Consider the following 24,840-nt stretch of genomic DNA (forward strand, 5'->3'; position numbering starts at 1 on the left):
CTCAAACATGGTTAAAACTGTGCTCATAGATTTCCACCTCCTGTCCCAGGACAAAATGTATTGAACTTTGTCCATAACATGTGTGTGCTATACAACACAAATATAATGGAGATCATCTATGTAAGGGAGGAATAAGAAGAGGTCTCAGACTTTCTTAATATCTCTTTGAGTGTAGTCCTCAGTTTCACTAAAGCTTACTTAAAAGGATCTCCAATTTCTCAGAATTAGACCATACTTTAGCGGATATAGCAATATTCTGAGGATGCAATCGAAGCCAAGCAGTTAGGGTCAAACAACTTTCTGTGCTATAAATGTGACAAGGAGAGCAAGAGCAGTATATCCTTTGGGTGCGTCTCGTCTATTGAAACAAACTAGGAGAGTTTTCCCCAAACCTGAGGAAAAGATAATTATAACTGAGTAGAACTTCTTATAATGCATCAAAGGTATCCTCTTTGACTTAAGCAGAATGCAAATGTGGGAAAGGAGCATTGATGACTACTGCCTTAGCTAAGGATCTCTCAAAGTAAAGTGGAATCACTGAGCCTTGTTGTAAGTCTTCATGGGAATATTATCCCAGTGGATTAGAAACTGACAGCCTTCTAAGTGGAAGCTATGGTCAATTGTCTTAGCACAGCAGTTCGGTGCTTTTGTAGCAATAAGTGCTTTCTAAACTAAATTTTGATCACATTTGAAATCTATAACTGAAACTTATTTAAAATCACCTTCTGGTGGTCACTGTGCTTCTAAAAAGATATGACCGTGGCGTGTAGGGACTCTCAGAGGAATCACAAGTCCGTGTCAATTCTGCTTTATTACCAACTAAACAGACACTTTTTAAACAGCTCATGCTCTGTGGTGTTTTTGGGAGGAGGGATGTGTACTGTACGAAGGGGCTAACATCTGGGCTTAATGTAAAAAGGTCTCTAGATTCTGCCACCCATTCTCATGCTGAGTAATCGCTTCTCTCACTTAATAGCATGGATTGCAATAGTTGCAGATGAAGGTACTACTCAGTCTGGGTACATCTACATAGCCACTGGGAAGTATGATTTCCATCTTAAATAGATAGACGCATGCTAATTCTGCTTGAGCTAGTGCCTAAAAACGGCAGTTTGCCCACCGTTTCTCAGGCTAGCTGCCGAAGCAAAGTCCTGCCCGATCCCCTAGGTCTGCACTTGCTCAGTCTCAGCTGCAGCAGCATAGGCAACGGGTACAGTGCTATTTTTAGGCACTAGCTCCATCAGAACTAGGGCATATACTTCTACTTGAGCTGGGAATCCTGCTTCCCCACGGCTATGTAGATATACCCTCTGAGTAAGGGTTGCAGAATCTGGCCCAAGTGGTGCTGCTGCTTGTAATAAACACAGATTGCAATCTGAGGGGTATACACAATGCATGTAAGATTTAACTGGGAATTGGTTCTGCTTCGAGCAGGGGGTTGGACTAGATGACCTTCTGGGGTCCCTTCCAACCCTGATATTCTATGATTCTATGGGGAAGGCAGGTTAATAGCTGTAAAACAGTTAATATAAAGTTCCAGGGTATACATTACATCTGGAGTCAGGCTGTAAGTTCTATCATTGGCAGATGAGGGGAGTTTGTCTCAGACTGTAGACCGGGGATCGGCAACCTTTGGTACGCGGCCCATCAGAGAAATCCACTGATGGGCCGAGACGGTTTGTTTACCTGCAGCGTCTGCAGGTTTGGCTGATTGTGGCTCCCACTGGCTGCGGTTTGCTGTTCTCGGCCAATGGGAGCTGTGGGAAGCAGCGTGGGCCAAGGGATGTGCTGGCCACCACTTCCCACATCCCCCATTGGCCTGGAACAGCAAACCGCGCGGCCAGTGGGAGCTGCAATCAGCTGAACCTGTGGACGCTGCAGGTAAACAAACTGTCCCAGCCCACCAGCGGATTTCCCTGACAGTCCGTGTGCCAAAGGTTGCCAGTCCCTGTTGTAGGCATTTGTTTGTCACCCACGTATGTAGCTGAATGCTTGATAGCTCTGGTTCTAGAGCAGGGGTGGGCAAACTTTTTGGCCCGAGGGCCAAATCAGGGTGCGAAACTGTATGGAGGGCTGGGTAGGGAAGGCTTTGCCCCCCAAACAGCCTGGCCCCTGCCCCCATCCGACCCCTCCACTTCCTGCCCCCTCCCGGGACCCCTGCCCCTAACTGCCTCCCTCCCCCCCTCGCCCCAAACCTCTGCCCTATCCAACCGCCCCCTTACCATGCTGCTCAGAGCAGCATGTCTGGCAGCTGGGCCACCCGGCTGGAGCCAGACACACTGCTGCACTGCCCTGCATGAGCGCATAGCCCCGCCGCTCAGAGCACTGCCCGTGCGGCGTGGCTGCGGGGGAGGGGGAACAGCAGGGGAGGGGCCGGGGGCTAGCCTCCCAGGCCAGGAGCTCAGGGGCCAGGTAGGACAGTCCCGCGGGCCACCTCTGTTCTAGAGAATGAAAATGGATTGGGAAATGTGCTCTCCTCAGAGTGGATAGGTATAGCCAGTTTAAGGTGACTGTTGCACTTGGTCTAAATATGAAGAACAATTCCATCCGACTAACCTACCCTGGGAAGTGTGAACACTCTCTTAAACTATGGTGGTTCAGATCTCTAAATTTCTCCCATCTCCTCCTCTTCTACTGGTGAAATGAAATCGAGGCCTTGTGTTTATACAGGAGCTATGAAACTCCAGGAAAAAATCCAAACTGCACCAGAGGGATTTCTTAGCTGGCTGACACATACTGCTATGCTGCACAACCTCTCATGCATGTTGTGTATCAGAGCACAATAGTTAACCATTAACACAATTCTATTGTAATTCTTTATTGTAAAACACTCATTTAAAAATGAACCATTAAAAGTTCTTCTCAACAAAAACACTTACTGGAACAAATCAGTTCTATGACTGGTCTCCAACAGTATTCTATTCCAAGCTCTTCACAGAAGAGCAACACCCAAATTGATCCAAATGTACTTGCCAAGATGCAATACCATTGTGACGCTGAGCCAGTGAGGGATAAGCAGCCAGCAGGCTAAGTGATCCAAAATCAACCTTTAAGACATTAGAAAAGTATTGAAATGGTAACCAGGGCCATTCCTTGTAGATGGTTATCAAAGCCATGTTAAATAGATGGGAGTTCTGTATTGTTGGAGAACTAGAAGAGAATACTAATTGTATTTGTGTTTACCTAGATCTGTTAGAAGTATAACAATGTGATCTAATAAACTTTTAGATGCTAAACTTCTGTTTCTGTCTGTAATGTTTCATTATTATATTCTATTGATTCAGAGATCAAAAGGGAATATTGACAATTAGATGAAACTGGTGGTGCAATAATATCATTGTCTTTATTTCTCTTTGAAGTTTGTAGTAAGCTACCTATGAACCTTTCAAAAGTTAATTGCCTTATGCTAATCAATGCAACTGGTTATCAGTGTATGCCTAGGAAAGAGATTTACTTCAGAGCAACAATGTAATTACCTATTAATCATCCAAGGAATGCCTGCTGTGGTCACTTTCTGCCAAGAGGTTTGTCAGCTGAGCTTCAGCTATAAAAACTTTAGAGCCTCATCCTTTATCTCAGATCTGCTTAAACTTTGTCAGGGGAAACTCAAGCCACAAGACTGAGGTCTCCTTGTATGTCCTGGATTATCCCTGCAACTTTTCATGGAAGAATTTGAACAAACTGTGCACGTGGACTGCCTATTAGACTATAACCTATTGAACTGATTTTGGAAGGACTCTTACAGATCAGCAGTTCACCATCTCTGCTATGAAACTGACCTAAGAACTTTATTCATGTCTGTATATATAATAATTTTTAACCACGGTAACTTTTTCTTTTTAATAAATCTTGTTTTAGTTAATAAGAATTGGCCGTAAGCATGTATTTAGGTGAGATCTGAAATATTAGTTGACCTGGAGGATATGGTGTCTGATTTCTTGGGACTGGTAGAACTTGATGAATAAGGCTTTAAATAACCCTCATTATGTAGGCTTGACTGGGTGGGAGCCGAAGGCTGGATTGCTTAAAGGGAACTGTATTTTAGCTCCATAGTGACCAGTTAGGTATTACAGAAGCTGTTTTGTTACTGGCTTGGTGAATCTAATTATTAAAACAAACCACCAGTTTGGGTGATCATCTTCCCTGTTCTTCACAATTTGCCCCGATTGAGCATTCTCAGTGTGGCCCCTCCAAAGACCATGATCACTTTGGTGTAGTCTGGTTAGGATATACATTACCACAGGTCAGTTGGGTTTTGGGTCAGAAACACATACTTGTCAAAAGTTAATTGATATTGAGAGGTTAAAGATTAATTACGAGTGAACCATATTCATATGATGATCTTTCAAGAAAAACCCTTGAAGAGTTGTGCTCACAAAAGGGGCTGTCTTTTAAGGAAAATGTTCTCAGATCAAGACCTGAAAAATCTGTTTAAAAGACCGTGACCAGAAAGCAGGGTCTCCATCTGCATCTGTCCCAGATGCAGTGGCTGCAATAGAAGCAGTTAGAACACTAGCAGTGAAAAACAAATAGCAGTTAGAGCATGAAGCAAAACTGGCAGATCTTCGATTGCAGGAAAAGCAAAAGATTACAGAAGAAGCTGACAGGAGAGCCAAAAAAGCTTACTACCGACATCTAGCAGAGGCTGAAATTGAAAAAGCTGCTCAAAGGAGGCTGGAACAGGCACGTAGAAAGCAGGTAGAAGCTGCTACACTCCAGCTCTAAGTCCTGAGAGAGCAAAAGAATCTGCCACAGCCTGGAAATCGATGTCATCTCAATAGCAAAAATTTGGAGAGGATTTGTCCTATTCACAAAGTTACTGAGGATATAGAGGAATTTCTGTTTATCTGTGTGAAGTTCATCCTATTCCAGATGGGCAGAAGATGCCTGTCCTGGTGATTGAGATAATCTTCTGGCCAGTGTTCTGATTGGCAATGACATTATAACTAGGTTGCATCCAGTTTAATGTCATAACTAGGGACTGGGTGATTATGACACTTCCATCTTGTCTGTTGTTGGGTAAGGATATGACAACTTTGTTTCATCAGGCTGATATGACCAGAGCGCACAAGGAAAGCATGAAGGTGATTGGACTGTTACCCGCTACCCATGTAGAAAATTGTGACAAGGAGGGAATTGGAGCTAATTATTAGAATAAACCACCAGTTTGGGGGATCCTTTGCCCTATTCTTTGCTGTTTGCCCTGATTGAGCATTCTCAGTATGGCCTATTCAGTGACCATGGTCACAACCATAATATAGGTTATATTATATATTTTTAACCTCAGCTGAACAGTGGCAGTGAATCAGTCCTAAATAGCTGGGGGATGGGAAATCTGACCAGTAGGAGAGAGGAGATTAATTTTCAACAGCAAAGGAAAGAGGGGACAAAAGTGTGTCTATGCTGAGAGGACACATGCAATATCTTTGGTGGTTCAACAAATATTATTTAATTATGTAGGTTTCTTTTTTTGGGATGGGTGGAGGAAGGGTGCGTGTGTGTGTGTCCTCAAGATGGCTAACAAAATCAGAGTTTGCGGTGTGTTGGGATAAGCTATAGGGAAAAATATGTATAAAAATAGTATGATTGTATAACTTAAAGACTGCACTGTAATGTGCAAAAGGGTGAAATTAAGGTTGCATGTGCCCTTAATTGTGGAACTTCTTGATCTTCTGAGCACTTATCCATGTAACCTTAATAGCTGGTTATACACTGACAAGTGACTTTATAATAATGCTATTGTGAGGTTCCATGTTTCTGTATAAACTGTGCAAATTTGAATCGCTGCCAACAGTGATTCATAAACTGCTTTCTTGGTCATTTCAACAGAAAATGAACTGCCTGACAAGGTCGTCTGGGTGACAGGGGCCTCAAGTGGAATTGGAGAAGAGTTAGCTTACCAGCTAGCAAAGATAGGGGCTCTAGTTGTGCTCTCTGCAAGAAGAGAGAATGAATTGGAAAGGGTGAAACAGAAGTGTCTTGGTAAGTAAAAAAGTAACTTCCATATTATTGATCTGACTTTTGCCATTATAGAAGTGTTGTAAAAAAAATTTAATCCATACAACAGGAATACATTCATAATTAAAGGCAGTTATGAACTTACATTTATTATAACCTAGATGCTTTGCTTTGAGTTTTGTGTATTTTTAGAAAGCTCCAGCTGAAGGATGCAATGTTACAGGAGCAGTAAATGAAAAATGTTTAGGTGCTAAAGTTGCAGATGCATGCGTAGGCACCTAGTGGGATTGTCAAAAGCACTTATCTGCAGTTTTAGGCAATTTAACAGTCTGGGCCTTTTTCTCTTGAAAATAAGAGGGTATTTTCAAAAGGAACACAAGGCACTGTGCCAACAGGGTGGGGTCATGTGGAAATTCTGGAAGGCTCTTAGTGTAAAAGTTAAGCAATAATTGAGCTGTCCAAGATATGCAGCTAAAATTGTCTTTGTGGCAGTTTGTAATCTTCAGTACCATCTTATAGCACAGAGGTGGGCAAACTACAGCCTGCGGGCCACATCCAGCCCACGGGACCATCCTGCCCAGCCCCTGAGCTCCTGGCCTGGGAGGCTGTCCCTCCCTTCTCCGGAGCCATGCCGCTGCGCGGCACAATGCTCTGGGTGGCAGGGCTGCAGAGCTCGGCCTGACCCGGTGCTCTGTGCTGCGCGGCACAGCTACCTGTCCTGGTGCAGCCGCGCTGCCAGCCACCGGCGTTCTAGGCAGCGCGGTAAGGGGGTAGGGAGCGGGTTGGGCAGGGGAGTTTCGGGGGTGGTTGGGGGCTTGGATAGGGGTCGGGGCAATCAGAGGGTGGGGAATGGGGGCAGGTATCCTGGGTGGGGGCAGTCAGGAAGGAGAAGAGGGGTTGGATGGGGAGGGCTGGTGGGGCAGTTAGGGGTGAGGGGTCTGGGGGTGGTCAGGGGACCGAGAGCAGGTCCCCAGCGGGCCATCAGGAAACAGGAGGGCAGGAGTCCTGGAGGGGCCATCAGGGGCTGAGAAGCAGGAGGGTCAGACGGGGCAGGGGCAGGGCAATGCCTGGCTGTTTGGGGAGACACAGCCTCCCCTAACCGCCCCTCCATACAATTTCAGGAACCCGATGCGGCCCTCAGGCCAGAAAGTTTGCCTGCCCCTGTTTATAGCACCTAAACTTCTTGGTGGGTGTAAGTAGCTCAGACTCCCTGTTACAGATGGGTGTGAGACTATGCTGCTATAGTCCCTATTTGTGTAGACATGGCCTCACTAAACAACAGAAACATTCAGGGGTCCAGTCTGCCTTCAACATGTTTGAACAGGGTAACTACAAGGTTGCACAGGTGTCACTGAGGAAATCGTTTACCCTGCGGAATATTTTACTGGTATTGATGAATGACATGCCAACAGCAGTGACTTCAATCTCAACAAAATGAGGTTACTGCATCCTGGTGCACAAGCAGGGACTCCGTATTTGTGGCAAAGGTTAGGTCTAATGAAAAAACACTTGCTGGAGGCAGGAACAAGGTCCAACATAGTATTTGCCCAGCATTGTGGAAACGAGGTCAGTCTAGCCTGCATATGTTGGATTGCTATAAATGTAATCATTAACAAATCCTGCTGCAGCCCTCTACTTGCTCTCTAGTGTGCAGATGATGGAAGGAGAAAGAGATTAATGTAGTTATGGCCCAGAAACAATCGAAGATGAAAGAGAATTAGTTACCAGGTGGACTCTAATTAAAAACACGTAAAACACACAAAAATAGACATTAAGATGTGGGGGAAGGGAATAATTTTGTTGCCTTTGCTGTGTGAAGAAGACTCTCAAGCCACTATTTGGGAAGCAAGCTCAGTGCAACTGTGAGAAAGGTCAGTTGTTCAAAACAATAGAAAAGCTGATGCATTCAGCATGAAGACTTGGAATTGATGGCACTTGGCTTTGCTAACATATTCATCAGCCTGAAAGCATCCTAAAGAGCACGCAGTGTAATAAACAGACATAGATGATGCAATAGTGAAATATCTTATGAGATGCATTTAAGCCTCCTCAAATCCTTCTTCATAACAAGAAGAAATTAACAAACGCAGGCGTTCTGCTTTACCATAAAAAAGTACTGTTAACAAAAGAAACGGCAGCTTGACAGTGTGGGACTGGGGATTGGTCCAGGAGGAGAGGTGGTGTCTATAGGGTCCATCCCCTGCCCTCTCCCGAAGAGTGTGGATTCTCTGGCTCAAGCTGATGAAACTGCTCAGAATGGCAGGGCGGGCTTAGAAGTTTTGGGATCTGTGACTGGCATGGAACAAACTCTGGTTAGCTTTACACTACAATTTTCTGCTGCTGAAATAAAAGCAGAAAGTTGCCAGCACAGATTTTAAGCTATATAATCTGAGTGCACTTGCTGTGGAAACTGAGACAAACAAAACCACTTTTGAGGATGGAACCATGTCTTAATGTATAAGAGGGAAGCCAGTTTGTTACTGAACGTCTATGCCATTTGCTTAGTACTTGGTTTGCCAAATAAAACTCTTACAGAAATAGTTGAGGCTTTTGTGTTTACATGCTTCCTTTCTCTCCTTTTGAAAGGAAAAGAACCTGTCTTCCGAAAATATACTGTCTGAATGGCCTTCCCAGTAAGGCCTATGTGGTTCATTAGTGATAAAATTGTGATAGGATGTCTTGGAGCACTGCATGGCCTTCTGATGCTTTTCTTATTCTTGTGGGAAGTACTTAAGATCATTCACATGTTTCCCAGCCAGGGGGCATTAAAAATAGCCACTGAAGTCACACTAACCTTCCCTGACTCTCTGGTTCTTGTCAATTAACCTTACAAGTTTACTGGGATTTGATCTCAAGTGGCCTTAATGTTCGTTTTTGTGTATCTCTCTCTTTGTAAAACTTCGAAGTAACGCTTAATATCTGAGGGCTTGCCCACATGTCAAATTAATGTGTGGCAAGCCCAGGTGTGAATCTACTGTGTATCAGCTTGCAGTACACTAGCTTGCCATGTGAATGAGGCCTTACTCCCTATGAAACTCATGAGCACGCTCTAGTGGTTACGCTTGTGAATTTTCCACTGTGCCTTAATTTTTCATGACTATAAAACATTTTAAAAAAAAATTAATGTTCGGCTTAAAAAGACAGAACACTAAGGGTATGTCTACACTATGAAATTAGGTCGATTTTTATAGAAGTTGATTTTTTGGAAGCAGTTTTATACAGTCGATTGCGTGTGTCCCCAGTAAGCGCAGTAAGTTGGCGGAGTGCGTCCACTTTACTGTGGCTAATGTCGATTTTTGGAGCGGTACACTGAGGGTAGCTATCCCACAGTCTCCACCGCCCATTGGCATTCTGGGTTGAGCTCCCAATGCCTGATAGGGCAAAAACATTGTCGCGTGTGGTTTTGGGTACATGTCGTCAGTTGCCCCTCCCTCCCTCTGCCTGCCGTTGCTTTCACAGAGGATCGTTTCGCAGCTTTTTTCCTGGGTTAACCATGCAGCCGCCATAGCACTGCAAGCGGGAGCCCGCTCAGCTCACTGTCACCACTGCTGTTGCGGGCAAGATTACTGTGGGGGCTGCTGTGATCCAAGTAGCCAATGCAATCACTGACGTTCTGTTATCAAGGGTAGTGACTCTGGAAAATGTGCGAGCCTTTTTTGATTTTTAGGTGCATCGTATTCCTGTCCTTTGTCGCTGGTGAAGAAATCTTTCAGCCGTACATTCCACGTGTAACAGCTCCAGGGCTCCTGCTCTTTTGCCTTGGCCACATAGCAGCAGCTCCTGGGTGCCTTCGCATCAATGGTGAACGGCTCCACCACTTCCGCTGCAACTCTGCTATCCTGATCTGTTGCAACTCTGCAGCAGACAGTGCAGTAGGACTGCTAGCCGTCCTCATCAATGGTGTCTTGCTCGCGCCACCGCTTCCGCTCAACTCTGCTATCCTGATCTCCTGCGAGCAGGAGGCTTCTGCCTCAGGCTGCTCTCCCAGCCAGCAGCACTGCGCAGTCGCGCCTACCCCTTGCTCCCATGGCTCAGAAGCCTGGACAGTAGTAAGGAGCAGTTCAACTATAGGCTGAGCAAGTGCCGAATGGTGGTAGAATGTGCCTTTGGATGTTTAAAAGCTCGCTGGCACTGTTGGTCAGACCTCAGTGTAACCAACATTCCCATTGTTATTGCTGCTTGCTGTGTGCTCCATAATACCTGTGAGAGTAAGGGGCAGACGTTTATGGCAGGGTGGGAGGTTGAGGCAAATCGCCTGGCGTCCGATTTTGAGCAGCCAGACACTGATTAGAAGAGCACAGCAAGGCGCGCTGCGCATCACAGAGACTTTGAAAACCAGTTTCATGACTGGCCAGGCTACAGCGTGACAGTTGTGTATTTCTCCTTGATGCAAACCTGCCCCCTTTGTTGATTTTAATTCCCTATCAGCCAACCACCCTCCCCGCTTTGAAATAAAGTAACTATTGTTTTGAAACCACGCATTCTTTCTTAATTAAAAAAAAAATTGAGATAACGGACAAGGTAGCCATGGGTGGTTTTGGGTATGTCGTCAGTGACCATTCCCTCCCTCCCTCCGTGAAAGCAACAACAGACAATCATTTCTCACCCTTTTTCCTGGATTACCTATGCATACGCCAGAGCACTGGAAGCGGGAGCCAGCTCCGATCACTGCTGCAGTTTTGAGCATTGTAAACACCTCGCTTTTGGCATCTATATTGGCATTACATCTTTTGGAACGGAGTTCTGGTAGCACGGATTCGTGTCCCCATACAGCGATCAGATCCAGTTCCTCCTGTTCGGTCCATGCTGGAGCTCTTTTGCGATTCTGGGACTGCATGATTACCTGTGCTGATGAGCTCGCCATGCTGGCCAAACAGAAAATGAAATTCAAAAGCTCTCGGGGCTTTTCCTGTGTACCTGACTAGTGCATCTGAGTTGAAAGCGCTGTCCAGAGCGGTCACAATGGAGCACTCCGGGATAGCTCCCGGAGGCCAATACTGTAGAATTGCGTCCACACTACCCCAAATTCGACCCAGCAATGTCGATTTTTAGTGCTAATCCCCCTCGGAAGGAGTACAAAAAAGATTTTAAGAGCCCATTAAGTTGACAAAACTGGCTTTGTCATGTGGACGGGTTCAGGGTTAAATCGACTTAACGCTGCTAAATTTGACCTAAACTCATAGTGTCTTTCATTTGTTTTAACACCCAAATAATGTACCTACACATACAAATTTTATTTTAATCCTTTTTCTGCCTTTAGGAGCTGTTTCTGTAGTCCAATAGCATTAACCATATTCAAGGTTCTCCAGCTTCTGGCTCAGGTATTGTGTATGTAGGTTGGCCATTACCGCCCCCTGCCTGTCATGGAAAGGACAATACCCTGCATGTTCTCAGGAATGCACACAGCTGAACAGTTTAACCTACAGGCAAAATGTGAAGGATCCTGATACTCTGTGCTTCTGAAGGCCTTGGTTAAAATCCTAATTTAAAAAGCCATATTGCAGTGGTTATAAGGAATGTGTAAATGCCTTGTAGACTAGAGTGTGTTGGTATGTTCAAGATACACAAACCCATTTCATTTAATAAGAGTACTTTGTGTTGGTACTGTTATGATAGCATTCCACTAGCTGATTCTGTGTTTGAGAAAACAAAATCTGTTCTTTTCCCACTTAATGGAATTTCCTTTTTGGAAGCTGTGTTGGTGGTGAGGCTGTTGGATTTACTTATTTTAAAATATCAGGAATTAAATGTGCCTTATTGGTGTTTTGGCTGGAATGCTCCTTTTAAATAGTTTCTTTTACTTTAGAGATCTCCAACTTGAGCAGTAAAGATATCCTTGTTTTGCCCCTTGATTTGACTGATAGAAGCTTCCATGAAACTGCAACTAAAACCGTTCTTCAGCATTTTGGCAGAGTGAGTTGAATTTTTGGGCTGTCCTTCTCTCTTCCCCCCCCCCCCCAGGTTACAACCACCCCCATCCCTCCACCTTTATTCTTTTCTGAATTATTGAAAATAAAAACCAAACCAAAGAGTTACCTACCCATTTTCTATGTTTATATGTGTATGCACACGTTTGTGTGGATATCAAGTCCTTGATCCTACAATTGTTTGCTTGTGGGCATGCCATTGACATCAGTGGGGGTTCTGCACAGGTGCAACAATGAGCAAATAACTTGAGTAAGGAGCTAAGAATCTAATTTGATTGATCCTGATCTGTGGTTGTATAACCTCATTTCTAGATCAATACTGAAAATGGAATAACCATAACTGTGTGTGTATTGGTCTGAAAGTTGAACACAAGAAAGCAAATTCAGAGAGCTTCATGTCACAGTGTTAGTAATATCTGTTTGAGTTATGCACAACAGAAATGTACATAACTCAAAAGCTGACTGTTCATATCAAGAATATGGGGTGGGGGGGGAAATAAATAAAATATTTTCCTGTGCGTAGGTGTTCTGCTCCAGAGGCCTGGCTCTGTGGTTGTCCCTTTAACTTCAAACATAGTCTGAAATCCAGGCAGTGTAATAAAGTGGGAAGTTTTAGATAGTGCCCATAGTCCCCTTGTCATTTTATGCTTTTACAGTCCTGTTTTTGTAGTTGTCTTTCTCTTCCCCCTCCCTCCCGCCCCCATTGCTATCTCCTCCAGTGGAACTCTGGGCAGACCTAAGAGTCAGCCCACATGGACCATCTTGCAGGACCAGGGCCTTAGATGTTACTAGCTACAAGATTATAGGCTTCTTTCATATTAAACTATCCTGCTATGTGGTTTCCATCTACCAGTGTTCCTCTAATGGACCTGGTCTACTGCTCAGCATAGTTACATTGAGCTATTTTTGTCAGGTTTTTTGCTAACCCAGCACCAAAATTAGCCAAACCTCAACTTAGACTTAATTGTTGTGGGTTTCTGCCACTAGAGTGACTAAAACCTCTTCTGCAGCAGCTAATAGTGACCCAATGCTACAAAAGCTAGATGATATTAGGGAGAGAAAAGCTGGGCAAGACTCGTGCTCCCTCAGAGAAAAAATGTTAGTGGTTAAGATTTGTATTAATTTGTTTCTTTTCTGAAGATTGACGTTTTGGTGAACAATGGTGGACGTTCCCAGCGCTCCCTGTTTGTGGATACGAAGGTGGATGTCTATGCTGCCATAATGGAACTTAATTACCTGGGTACAGTCTCCTTAACTAAACATGTCCTGAATCACATGGTCCAAAGGGAGAAAGGGAAGATTGTAACTGTGAGCAGTGTAATGGGCATCATGGGAGCCCCCCTCGCCACGGGATATTGTGCCAGCAAGCATGCCCTCCAGGTAAGCTAAATTCCATCTGGCTCGCTAAACTAGCAGTCTTGGAACATAGTGACCTTGTATCTCCAGGAAGCTTTATTGCTGGAGCAGCTAGTCCTTGCTGAAGCTTTTATTCCAACCAACATCCAGCAAGGAGAGAGACTTGGCTGAAGAAGTGTATGCTTATTGTGGGGCCCCTGCCTAAATATTTTAAAGCTCCTAAGAATTAACAGAAGGGGCTGGCTGTAGACAACACTCCCCTCCCAAACCTGGGCACAACTGGTGACCAGGAAAAGTGTCTCCTTTCCATCCGTCCTTTCCTCTTTGGATAGCCAACAACTCGCTGGTGGGGACTGCAGGGACCTCAGGTAGGGCTAATAGATTTACAACTGAAATAAGATCACAATTTTTTCCCTGTCTGTCTTCCCAGGGTTTTTAGGTAAAATAGTATGGTAGTATTGGGATCCAAAACCCATGAGTTAGGCCCCCAAAATCATAGGCACCGACTCTGTAGGTGCCCTGGGGTTCAAGCACTCATGGAGGATGGGGGTGGGGAGAGAATAAGGGGTGCTCAGCACCCATGAGCCAGAGCTTAAGTGTGGAATGTGATGAGTTCCATGCTGCTAACAACTTCTGCTCTTGGGACAGGGAGCTTTTTTGTAAACAGAGGCAGGGTGATTAAGATAATTTAATGACAAGCCTTTTGTTAAGGATCATAAGATGATCCTGAAAGCAGTGCCAGGCACTCTAGTTAAGGAAATAAAGGGTAGGAATAAATAGTCTATTTTCAGAATGAAGAGAAGTAAATAGTGGTGATCCCCAAGGGCATGGACTGGGACCAGTGCTGTTCAACCCATTCATAAATGATCTCTAAAAGGGTGTGACAGGGCAAGGCCAGATGGCTATAGAAAAGTAGTGGGAGATAAAGATATTAGCTCCAGGCTAAACAAATCCCTGGTACCAGGATAAGTGAAATGGCAGGTGCTCCAGGTCAATTAAGAAACCTAGGGCCAATTAAGAATTCTCCAGAAGGCAGGGAGAAGACTCGGTTGATTGGGACACCTGGAGCCAATCAGGGGATGGCTGAAACTAGTTGAAAGCCTCCCAGTCAGTCAGGTGGGTGTGCATGTCAGGAGCTGTGGGAGGAAGTTGTGCTGTTGGAGAGACTGAGTAGTACACACCATATCAGGTAAAAGGAAGGAGGCCCTGAGGGAAGAGTGAAGTGGGCTTGAGGAAGTGGAGCTTGAGGAAGTGGGGGAAGTAGCCCAGGGAATTGTACATGTCATGTTTCTAAAAGGTCAGCTACCATAGCTGATACTATTAGGGTCCCTGGGCTGGAGCCCGGAGTAGAAGGTGGGCCCGGGCTCTCCCACCCCCCCCCTTGCTCCCTGATTAGTCACTGAGACTGGGAGACAACAGAGACTGCAAGGCAGGATAACTTCTCCTCACCTCCCTCACTGGCTTATGATGAAAATGGCTCAGTAGACTGTGACCCTTGTCTCTAGAGAGAGAAGGGTTACATGGAGGGCACAGTGAGCCTCTGAGGCTAGCGAAATCTGCCAGGAAATGCAGGACCCACGGAGGCAAGGACAGAGCTTTGTCACAAGGGGTAAACAGTGAGGTGGCAAAATTTGCAGATAGTTAAGTCCAAAGCAGACTGAAGAGTTACAAAGTGATCGCACAAAACTGGGTGCCTTGGCAACAAAATGGCAGATGAAATTACATGTTAAATGCAAAGTAATGCACAGGGCAAAATATAATTCCACTATACATATAAAATGATGGGGGGCCTAAATTAGCTGTTGCCCTTCAAGAAAGAGATCTTGGAGTCATAAATCTGCAGTACTCTGGAAACCTGTGCCTCTATGATCCTGAACTGTGGAACACTCATTCTCCAGCTTCAAATGACTTAAAAATTATCTCCAGTCATCAATGGGACAGACACAACTGAATAATGTAGCTGTCCTTAACGTGCATCAAGACCATATCAGGGAACTAGATATCAAATAAGATTGCTGACCGTTTCATCCAGAAAGCTACAGTGAGACATAATGTCTTTAAACTGCAACGTTAGTGAAGACCGCTTGTAGGTGATTGCAATTATTTTAATATACTGTAATTCATGATGTAATTATGTAGTTCATAACTTAATTATTAAAATAGTAAAGATACCAACAATACACATTCAATAACTAGAATATAAAAGAAGTGTTTAAAATAGGCTGAAAATAGCCTCTCTCCTGCCCGCAAACTGGCAGAGCACTTCCTCCCTCCCCCAACACACACACCCCTTCAGAAACCATCACTAGCAAAAACAAAAGTCCACACCTATGCCTAAAAACATAAGTGGTCAAAACATCACAAGAACTTGCGGGGAGGGGTGTATGTGTGTGTGTTTGTTTGTTTTTTTAAATTCTTTGCCTTCTGGCTTTGGAGCCTTTAGGGTGCCCCCTTTCAAGCTGTTTCTGGCCCTTATGGTTTTAGAGAACTATTTATTTCTAATAATTGCTTGACTCCAGCAGCTGGGGCTTTAAGGAAGACTCCAAAAACCCCAAGACTTAATAAAATCCTAGGATTTGGCAATGCTGTATGTCAAGGGGCACAGTGAAATCCTCAAAAAAAAAAAAATACCCCAGAAACGGTTGCTATAGGACATACTATATTACAGCCCTGTTTCCTTGCAAGGCTTTTTTTTATATTGGTGTGAATATAAAAGGGTTATGAACAACCTCAATTCCGAAGGTGTTTGTAATTCTGAGGGTCTACTGTACACTCTGTTCACTTTGATATGGGGGTTTCCTTATTTATATTTTGAAATAGAAATAATCGCCATCTGAGACCTACAGCCTTACTGGCTGAATTACATATATCCAAAGGAGAAAGCCATGAGTGGCAATGGGAACTCCTTGTGAAGAAGGGAATTGACATTCATGTTTATGGGCTAGAATAACTGAGGGAATTGTGAGCCCAGTCCTTTGAATTTTGAGCACTTTCATGACTTTCAAAGAGAATCTGTGGCTCATGGCACCTCATGAAGTACCTGGTATCTTTCAGCATCCTGCCCTTTATTCTCACCATTTCTTGCAACAAATTGGGGATGTGTATGTTTATCTTCACCAGTGTAGAAGGCTCTCAGAGCAATAGACCAAGAAACAATGTCTGTAAGGGTTGCATCTGAATTTGTATAACTTTATGGGGGTTAGATATGATCTGCCTTCCACACTATTCTATGAACTGCTGCTAAAGTGTGATTTGTTTTCAACTTAAACTGCAGTGACTGTTCTAGTCAGTGACTTTGTAAAATGGCACCACCTTACTCAACACCTGACTTGAAGGTGCACATAGCAGATATTTGTTTAGTGTATGAAATACTGTAAAACAAAGGGCTGGCATAATAAGCCCGTCAATAAGCTATGAAAGAATGAGGCCAATTCTGTTGAGGAGGCACAAGACAGTTGTCAGGTGTTACTGAAAACTCTTACCACTGAAATCCTAGGTGGAGGTTCGAGCTCTCGATTAAAAAGTCAGCTTTTGACTTCTACACTGCGGAGAGCTGATCTGGAAGTCCATTGAGAGAAAAAGCATATAAACGTGAACACCCTCCCCCAGGATCATTTCTGTAGTCGTTTCTGACTGTAAACTCAATTCTGAATGCTTTTTTGTCTAAACACAATTTACCCATTGTATATCACTGTGCACACAAGGCTTCTAAATTCCTAGAATCATAAAATATTAGGGTTGGAAGAGACCTCAGGAGGTCATCTAGTCCCTAGATGTAGAGCACTTTGCAAGTGGTGGTAAGGTTGGGCTATTTATTTAAAAAAAAAAAAAAAAAAAAAAAAAGCGCCCCAGGACACTGAAAGTTAACCTTAGCTTAATCTAACATTTGAAAGTATGGAAATGACCAATTAAAGCACTCCAACAGCCTTAATCTATAGCAAAACAAGCCTCAAGTCGCCTTTCCTGTTTCTTTCACAGCTAGAGCCTGGTTCTACAAACTGCTATTCATATAGCTTCCCACAGGGTTGCAAACCAGAGGGCTTTATCCTACAAGATGTAGTATTTATTTATTTTAATTTTTACCAAAGACTTTTAAGAAATTCAGGATAGGTTAGTGGATATCTTCTTGTAAGAGTCAATGTATTGATTCATTGACCACCCTACTACCATCCTCCTTTTGTCACATCACAGACATTTTAAGACGTTTGTATTCTTTAAAAGCACAAACCTTCAACTTGAAGACACTGTATTTGTAAAGACTTGTATGTATAATGCTAGTTAACGTGATGGCAGAGGAGCACCCTTACCTTAGGTTTTTGAAGTGGCTTTAATGCCATGATCTGGGTCTAGGAAGTTTGTCTACATGTAATTGTTTTGTATTTGTTGATTCTTAATTGGTGGCACATGGAGTCTTAATAAAGAATGCAGAATGATGGACTTCAGTATGCTCTTCATACAAATTCCTAATTTGATAATTGGTAGCACATGGTGCCTCAATGGCACAATGACAGCCTTCGCTATTCACCCTAATTAGGCATTTGTATAATTGGTGGCACATGGAGTTGCACTAAAGAATGATTTGTGATGTCTTCGCATGCTGCCTAATCAAAAACTTCTAAAATAGGTGCCTTTGCTAGACATAAAGGCTGCTAGTTCTTGCACAATAGCACTGCAATTAGGAGCAGAACAACTTAATGTTTGTGGTCATTGAGTTGAAAGTGCGTATGGATGGATAACACTTTCTGTTCTAACACCATCCTTCCACTCCGCAAATGCACTCCAGTGAGGGTGTCACCAGGGGCCAGTGTTAGGGTTGCTGGGTGCTTAACTGTGTATTTCTATACTTTCAAATGTTGGGCTTTCTTTGAAACCTATCTTAATATCTAGGTTTCTTTTTGACAGTGCTTGTCTTTTAATAGCAATAATATTATAAAATCACTAATCTGTACTCTCAGCCACTGCAAACCCCCAGTAAAAACCACAGCAGCGAGTCTCAGAGCCCAGGTCAGTGGACTCAGGATCTGAGATTCTGTCTACACTGCGCTTCGGAGGTGTGATTGCAGCAAGCATAGACATACCCAAGCTAGTTTTGATCAAAGCTAGATCAGGTAGCCATAGCAGTGAAGTCTTGACAGCACAGGCTACCCTCATCCACTCAGGACCTTGGGTAGGTGCTTTGAATGGCTACCACCCATGCTGCCACGTTTCACTGCTGCTGTTCAAAGCTAGCTTGAGTAACCAGCTAGATCTTGCTACACATGCTGCCATCACACCACCTGATTACAATGTAGACCTACATCTCGTGTTTGTAATTAAAGCGCAGCTTCGCTCTTGCATTTGTCTGCAGTGTGTTCAAGTCGGAGCCCAGTCCAGCTCCAAGTGAAGCCAAGGGCAAAATTCTCTATTGAATTCAGTGGTGCAGAATTGGACACTTAGAGCACTTGGTCTAAGGTCTTGTTGAACAATGTTTCCCTCTGTGACGTTACACCCCATATTCTTCATAGAAATATCTTAATTGTGCCATATTCATATTATATGTCTTATGCAAGATGGGGCATGTGAGGTGTCCTAGAAAAGGTCCATTTACTGAATGTATTTATCCAATTTGTATGCATGTGTCTTTTCTGTATCTAAAGTTAGTTGTAATTGTTACCCACACAGAAATATTGTCTATGTATGTGCTTGGGAAACTCCCACCAGCATCAGCCTTAATGGGCTATTAGGAAAAGCCAATGAGTGTTCAAAGATGTGGACCCCCCCATCTTCCCAAGAATTCCTTCCTATGGACCTTGCAATTAAACATTGTCTCATGGTTGCCCTGACACTGCAAGGTCATGTGATAATGTCACCTGGTACAAAATACCACCTTGGGCACTCCTGGTACTTTTCCACTAGAAACAAAGGCTTCCCACCTTATGTAAATTCTATTTAAGGCTGGGAAGCAAGGCAATCTGGACTGTCCTCTGTTGCCTTCCCAGGAAGGAAGACTGATAAAAACACCTGAAAGGAAAGGCAGAGTTAAGTCCATGCTGAGACAGGGTCTAGTCTGTAAAGGGAAATAACCGGAACTCAAAGTTCCGGAAACTCTGCAACTCTCCTAAAATAACATTTAAGGTGAGAAATTACACTTTGTAACCTGTTTCTTGAGTGTATTAAGCTTAGTTTGTGTGTTTTGTTTTATTTTCTCAGTAATCTGCTTTGTTCTGTTTGGTATCCCTTATAATGACTTAAAATTTACCTTTTGTAGTTAATAAACTTATTTCTTGTTCATAACATAACCCAGTTTGTGCAATTCATAGCTGGGGAGAGGGGCAAGAAGCTGTGCATCTCTCTTTCCACATTGAGGGAGAGGGTGATTTTTATGAGCTTGCGCTGTGCAGATTTTTCTGTACAGCACAAGACAATATTATTTTGGGTTTACTCCCCAAAGGGCATGTGCACATGAGTACTGGGTGAATCCCAAAGCTGATTCCTCCCACACAGAGTTGATCTCCATGTCTGTGCCCATTTGCAGATGGGTGTCCCTACCTGTGTGTGCTGGAGAAAGCTTGAGGGCCAGGCACAGCTAGGACAGGGTGGGGAAACCCAGGCCGGTGGAATGGATGGAACCAGTAGGACCCTAGCACATTAGGTGGCATCCTGGATGGGGGGGTCCAACCTGTCACACCCTCCTCCCTGTGACACAAAATCCTTGTCCTTTACTTAAAACATGATAGAAACTATTCTTTACTCTCTGCATAGGCGTTGGGAGAAGCAATAGGCATTTGTTTGCAGTAGTCTACTCCTTTCTGTGATTCTGCAGTTCTTAGTCCTGCACAGCTCCCTTTGACAAAACATCAGGAGCCTTGATTCTCTGAGGCGCTGAGCACTATGTGCTGCCATTAACTTCGCTTGGTGCTAGAGATGCTCAGTACCTCTAAAATTCAGGCCCCATAATACTTTGTTGGTGGGCATTGTGCAGACCTGAGAGCTGCAAGAGTGGGGAAAGCTTCTGGTATAGAGACCCTTGTGCTTCTGAGAGCTGACGGAAAGAGGCATCAGTGACTGCAGACAACCTCTGACTATCCAAGCCCTTTAGCTGTAGACTGAACTAGGAGTAAATATTCAAAGTGGTCACTGAACATGAAAGATTGAAGACTGGTGGTGGTGATTGCATTTAGTACAATACCTGGAACTTCTACAGCAGAGTTAGAGCTTAATGCTCATTAAAATAAGTGAAACCTCACAATACCACAGTGAACTACATAAACGTTATCCTCATTCTATTAATGGGGAAACTGAGGCATGGGGCAATAACAACATAACTTCCTTTCTTCTAGGGTTTCTTTAATTCGCTTCGGCCTGAACTTGGTGAATACCCAGAGATAATTATTACCACCATCTGTCCAGGACCTGTCCAATCCAAAATTATACACAACGTCTTTACTGAAGACCTCTCAAAGGTAAGGAGCAGATATTTCCCTGCTGAAACTCTGCTACAGTAGAAGCTGATTCTGTTAGCGCCCAGTAAAACTATCATTTTTCAATGTAGAACTGACCTTCCTGCTGGCAAACACTAAGCTTCCAGTAGTAAAGAGATGAATAACCTACAGTGTAATAAAGGAACATTATATAGGCCCAGATTTTTAAAGGTATTTAGGCACTGTGGTGCTCAGCGTTGCAATGCCTAACAGATTTAGGAGTCTAAAATATTTTTATAAGTGATTTAGGCACTTAGGAGCCTAAAATCCCATTGTCAATGGGATTTTAGGCTTCTAAATCAGTTAGTCATTGCAACGCTGAACACCACCATGTCTAAATACCTTTAAAAATCTGGGCCTTCATCCCTAACTTCATATAGAATCACATCCTTACTCACCTTTGCAAATGGTGAACCTTCCCTTTCCTACATGCGCAGGTGTGTTAATTCCTTTGTAGGTGATTGATTTGGTGTACACTCTCCCATTCTGGGCAACCTGGTACCTGCCACTATGCAGCCATCCAGTGGTTGCAAACTCCCTGTACAGTCACCTTTTACTCACAGAATCACCCTGTTCTCTTGCATACAAACCCTTTTGCAGCTGCTAGGGAAGGGTCTGGATTAGTCCCACAGAACTTTGAAATGCAGAATACATTAGCTGCCATCTAGGCAACTTCTGTCTGCTCAACACACAAAGTTCCCTATTCTGTTGACTCTATGATGCAATCATTGGCAAAGCTCCTTCTGTCATCAACTTCAAGGCATTCATTCTTATTTCCTATGGAAAGCTAAGGAAAATCTCTCAAGTTTCAAAACTGTTTCAGCTAAACAATCCAGCAAAAAAAACCCTAGTAACTGAAATTGGTAAACATTTTTTTGTTGTTGTCTACAAACTACCCAGCAAACATAATACCTAGGGTAATTCCATGCCATGTGGGGAACAGTCCACCTCTCCTGTACATTCGAGCCAGGTTCTGGCAGGTGTTTGTGTAACTGTATTTTCACAAAAAATAAAACATTGTGTCTAAAGCTATTTATTCTATTAAAACTCCACTGAGAGCAAAACCTTCATTTGAGTCTTAAAAATAAAAAATTTCTCAGATGCCTGGGGAAAAGAAGTCTGGTCCTGCCTCCCTCCACAACCAATCAATCAGGGAGTGTTTTCCTTAGCAGCCTGCCCTAGGGTCCTTTTCACTCCTGGAATCGGAAAGCAGACTATTACCAACAGCTTCTGCTGCAGCGAAGCCTGGTGCCGTGGACCACCTAATGGCGCAGTGTACTTAATTTCTCAGTTGCAGTATAGTAAACTTAAATATCCACTCTAAAATGCAGTGTGTGCTTTTATATTATACCAAATTATAAACCATGTTTAAGTATGTCAGATTTTGGACCTAATTGGGTTTTAAAGAATGGTTCAAAGGCTGGTAAAATTTAAATACTTATCATAGCATTAGCATGTAAGATTGCAAAGCATTCTGGTTGGGCTTTTTGACAGGGAAGTGTCCTTGATGTGAACATGGGGCTCAGTGGTGTGGGGTTCCTTTTTGGGAAGGTAGGCCTAGGGCTAAGAGGGTCTCATAAAGGACACTCAAAACAAGTGTGCATATAACACACATCTTTCACCTTCATCACAGCCAGATTCTACACATCTTAAATGAACTAGAACAGCTATAATATCCTGGTCAAGAGCATCTCCTGCTTTCTATTTGCTGAAACTATGTAAGGCAAGGCTCCTGCCAGCAGTGGAAGCCTCCACTGGCATATCAACACAATTCACAGTAGCTTCTTTAGAATTCTAGTCCTCAAGCCTGCAGTGTGGTGGGACTGCTGACCTCTGACTTCAATACCAGTAAATCCAATTTTATTCAGCCCTGCAATATCAAGTTGTCTAACACCTGAACTGACTTCTTCTCAGTGATTGGAGGCTTAATTTATGAGCACAATGTCTCAGCTTAAAAGCCACCATAAAGGGAGATGGCATAAAAAAAGATTAGTGTGCTTTACTTATTCATGACTCTTAAATGAAGCTGTTCCCACTCAGAAATCAATACAAGATTAATATTCTAGAACGAGGGGGCTGGAGCAGACCCCCCCCGAAGAATCCATGTGGTTCTGCTGTGTGGAAGAGAGGCTGAAATGTCTGAATGTGTAGCAAATGCATACACTCTGCATGGAGCCCAGTTCAATCGTTCCCTTTTCAGACAGTAGCAGGTATAGGCCCAAGGTTGCTATGCACATCTTTCAGCCCACTGCCATGCATTAGGATGACACAGGGCCAGGTAGCTGTTGGGATAAAGTAGCCTGGTAGAGCAGCTGTAGCCTTTGGAGGAAAATTACTTCTCCTTAGCACACACATCTAGCTGCTTGGGTGGGGCTTTGGGCCGAGGGGCATTATATAGGCTTCATTTACCCAAAGTCCTACACTATTCATCTAAAATAAATAGAGACTGGTCCTCTGGCCAGCCTACTTTGCCAGAAGCCACAAGAGACTTTATTATCCTTAGGGATACATATGCAGTGAGCTGTGATCCATTTAAAACCAAAGTATAACTCCCCTTTAAGGATGCAGCATAAATGAGGGAAGAAGGGAGAACAGCACTGAGGTAGAAATTTAGTTTTAAATTATGTATATAGTGCCTAAATGCTCTGATGATGGGTACACAGGAAATCCAAAGATGGGGGAACGAAGTAATTTTCTTGATGCAAAAGTTCTGTAGCATTTCATCCTTCCTCTTTTCTTCCCAGTCACTAGAAAACACCGGTGATCAGTCCCACAAAATGCCAACTGATCGCTGCGTTCGGCTTACATTGGTCAGCATGGTAAATGATCTGAAAGAAGCCTGGATCAGCGATCACCCATATCTAGCAGTCTGCTACCTTTGGCAATATGCACCCACCTGGGCATGGTGGCTTATGAACAAGATGGGCAAAATAAGAATACAAAACTTCAAGCGTGGAGTGGTAAGCCATTCCTAAGGGGGTGTTTTTGTATATCGTTTCCGCTCTCTGTAGAGAGACTTTAGCCATCAATGTAGGCTGCAATCTGAGTCTGCTGTTCATCTTCCTCCCTGCTTGGTACCACATTTGGACACTACATGAGAATATACAGCCCCATGGGTTATTGCTGTTCAAGCAGCAGAACAGTGAAGTTAGTATGCTTATGACAAAACATTTCACCTCAAATGTATCTAGTCTGCACTGCAGAAATGTAGGTTCAGAGCTGTATCCTGAGCAGCTGCTATAGACCTGGCCTGCACTATTCTCTGTCACTACTATAATATTTAAAGTGACTTGAGCAATATATTTGAAATTCAGACAGGCTGACAATCTCTCACTTCCTTGCAAGTAGGACTTGTGTCACATACTTTAAGCTGTGTCTGAGACAAAAGCCTCATTTTAGGCAGAAAAACCTGTATTAAGCACTCTAAAGCCAAGCAGCAAAAGTTTCATGTGCACACTTAAAGCTGTCCTCCTGCACAACTGTATTGTCAGTATCTGATCACATACTAATACAAGTAGAATGAGATTTTTTTAACTCTGTCTTGTGTGAAGGATTTCCAAATGAAATAGAAAATGGAGGAAAACATTGGTTAAAAGGTGTTGTGTTCTCATTATTACAGGATGCTGATGTCTCCTACTCTCAAAAGAAGAAAGCTTGAGGAGAAACCTGCACAAAACCCCACTAAACCAAACTAGTAACTGTAGCTGGGGGAGTGTTCTGTCCTCTATTCATCTTTGCAAGTTAAGGCCTTTTTTAATTATTCCTTATTTTTTTTTTGCTATCATGTAACCTGACAACTGCAACCTAATGTGATTGTAAGAACATTTATTGAATAAAAGCAAATCTCTAAACATATCTGCTTTACTTTTGCAGGGCCTTCTATAAAGTCATTCTTTAGGTTTATAAAAACTATGGTAGGAGGACAGGAACCCTATTGTGATATTTCTGCTGCCATGAATTTACCCAGTAAGCTACTTGATCTTGTTTCCACCATTCTCACACCTTACAGACCCCACCCACCAGCCCAGATTCTTCCCTTCCCGGAGCCTAAAGGTCCCTAGCCATTCAGGACCAATATCAACCAATGCATGAAGGGGAAGAGTGTCTATTGCTTGTAGGGGCTGCTCTGGAAGGGCAGC

At 43.5% G+C, this 24,840-nt stretch overlaps 1 protein-coding gene across 2 annotated transcripts in view; it reads left to right on the plus strand.

The window, feature by feature from the left end:
* The window catches only part of DHRS7 (dehydrogenase/reductase 7), a 35,254-nt gene extending 10,698 nt beyond the window's left edge, over nucleotides 1-24,556 (plus strand). Inside the window, exons 1-7 of one of the 2 annotated variants that reach the window (XM_084630192.1) lie at nucleotides 3,780-3,825; nucleotides 5,830-5,982; nucleotides 11,765-11,871; nucleotides 13,026-13,265; nucleotides 20,561-20,683; nucleotides 23,446-23,661; nucleotides 24,321-24,556. In XM_084630192.1, coding sequence (XP_084486318.1) covers nucleotides 3,795-3,825; nucleotides 5,830-5,982; nucleotides 11,765-11,871; nucleotides 13,026-13,265; nucleotides 20,561-20,683; nucleotides 23,446-23,661; nucleotides 24,321-24,359 — 909 coding nt within the window. In that variant the 5' untranslated portion in view covers nucleotides 3,780-3,794 and the 3' untranslated portion in view covers nucleotides 24,360-24,556. Of the gene's footprint in view, nucleotides 1-3,779; nucleotides 3,826-5,829; nucleotides 5,983-11,764; nucleotides 11,872-13,025; nucleotides 13,266-20,560; nucleotides 20,684-23,445; nucleotides 23,662-24,320 lie in introns of those variants that run through there. The other variant, XM_084630191.1, reaches the window with a different exon arrangement.
* Nucleotides 24,557-24,840: the final 284 nt, after the last annotated feature.

This window comes from Lepidochelys olivacea (genome assembly GCF_965140295.1).
Source record: "Lepidochelys olivacea isolate rLepOli2 genome assembly, chromosome: 6".
NCBI classification, from domain to species: Eukaryota; Metazoa; Chordata; order Testudines; family Cheloniidae; genus Lepidochelys; species Lepidochelys olivacea.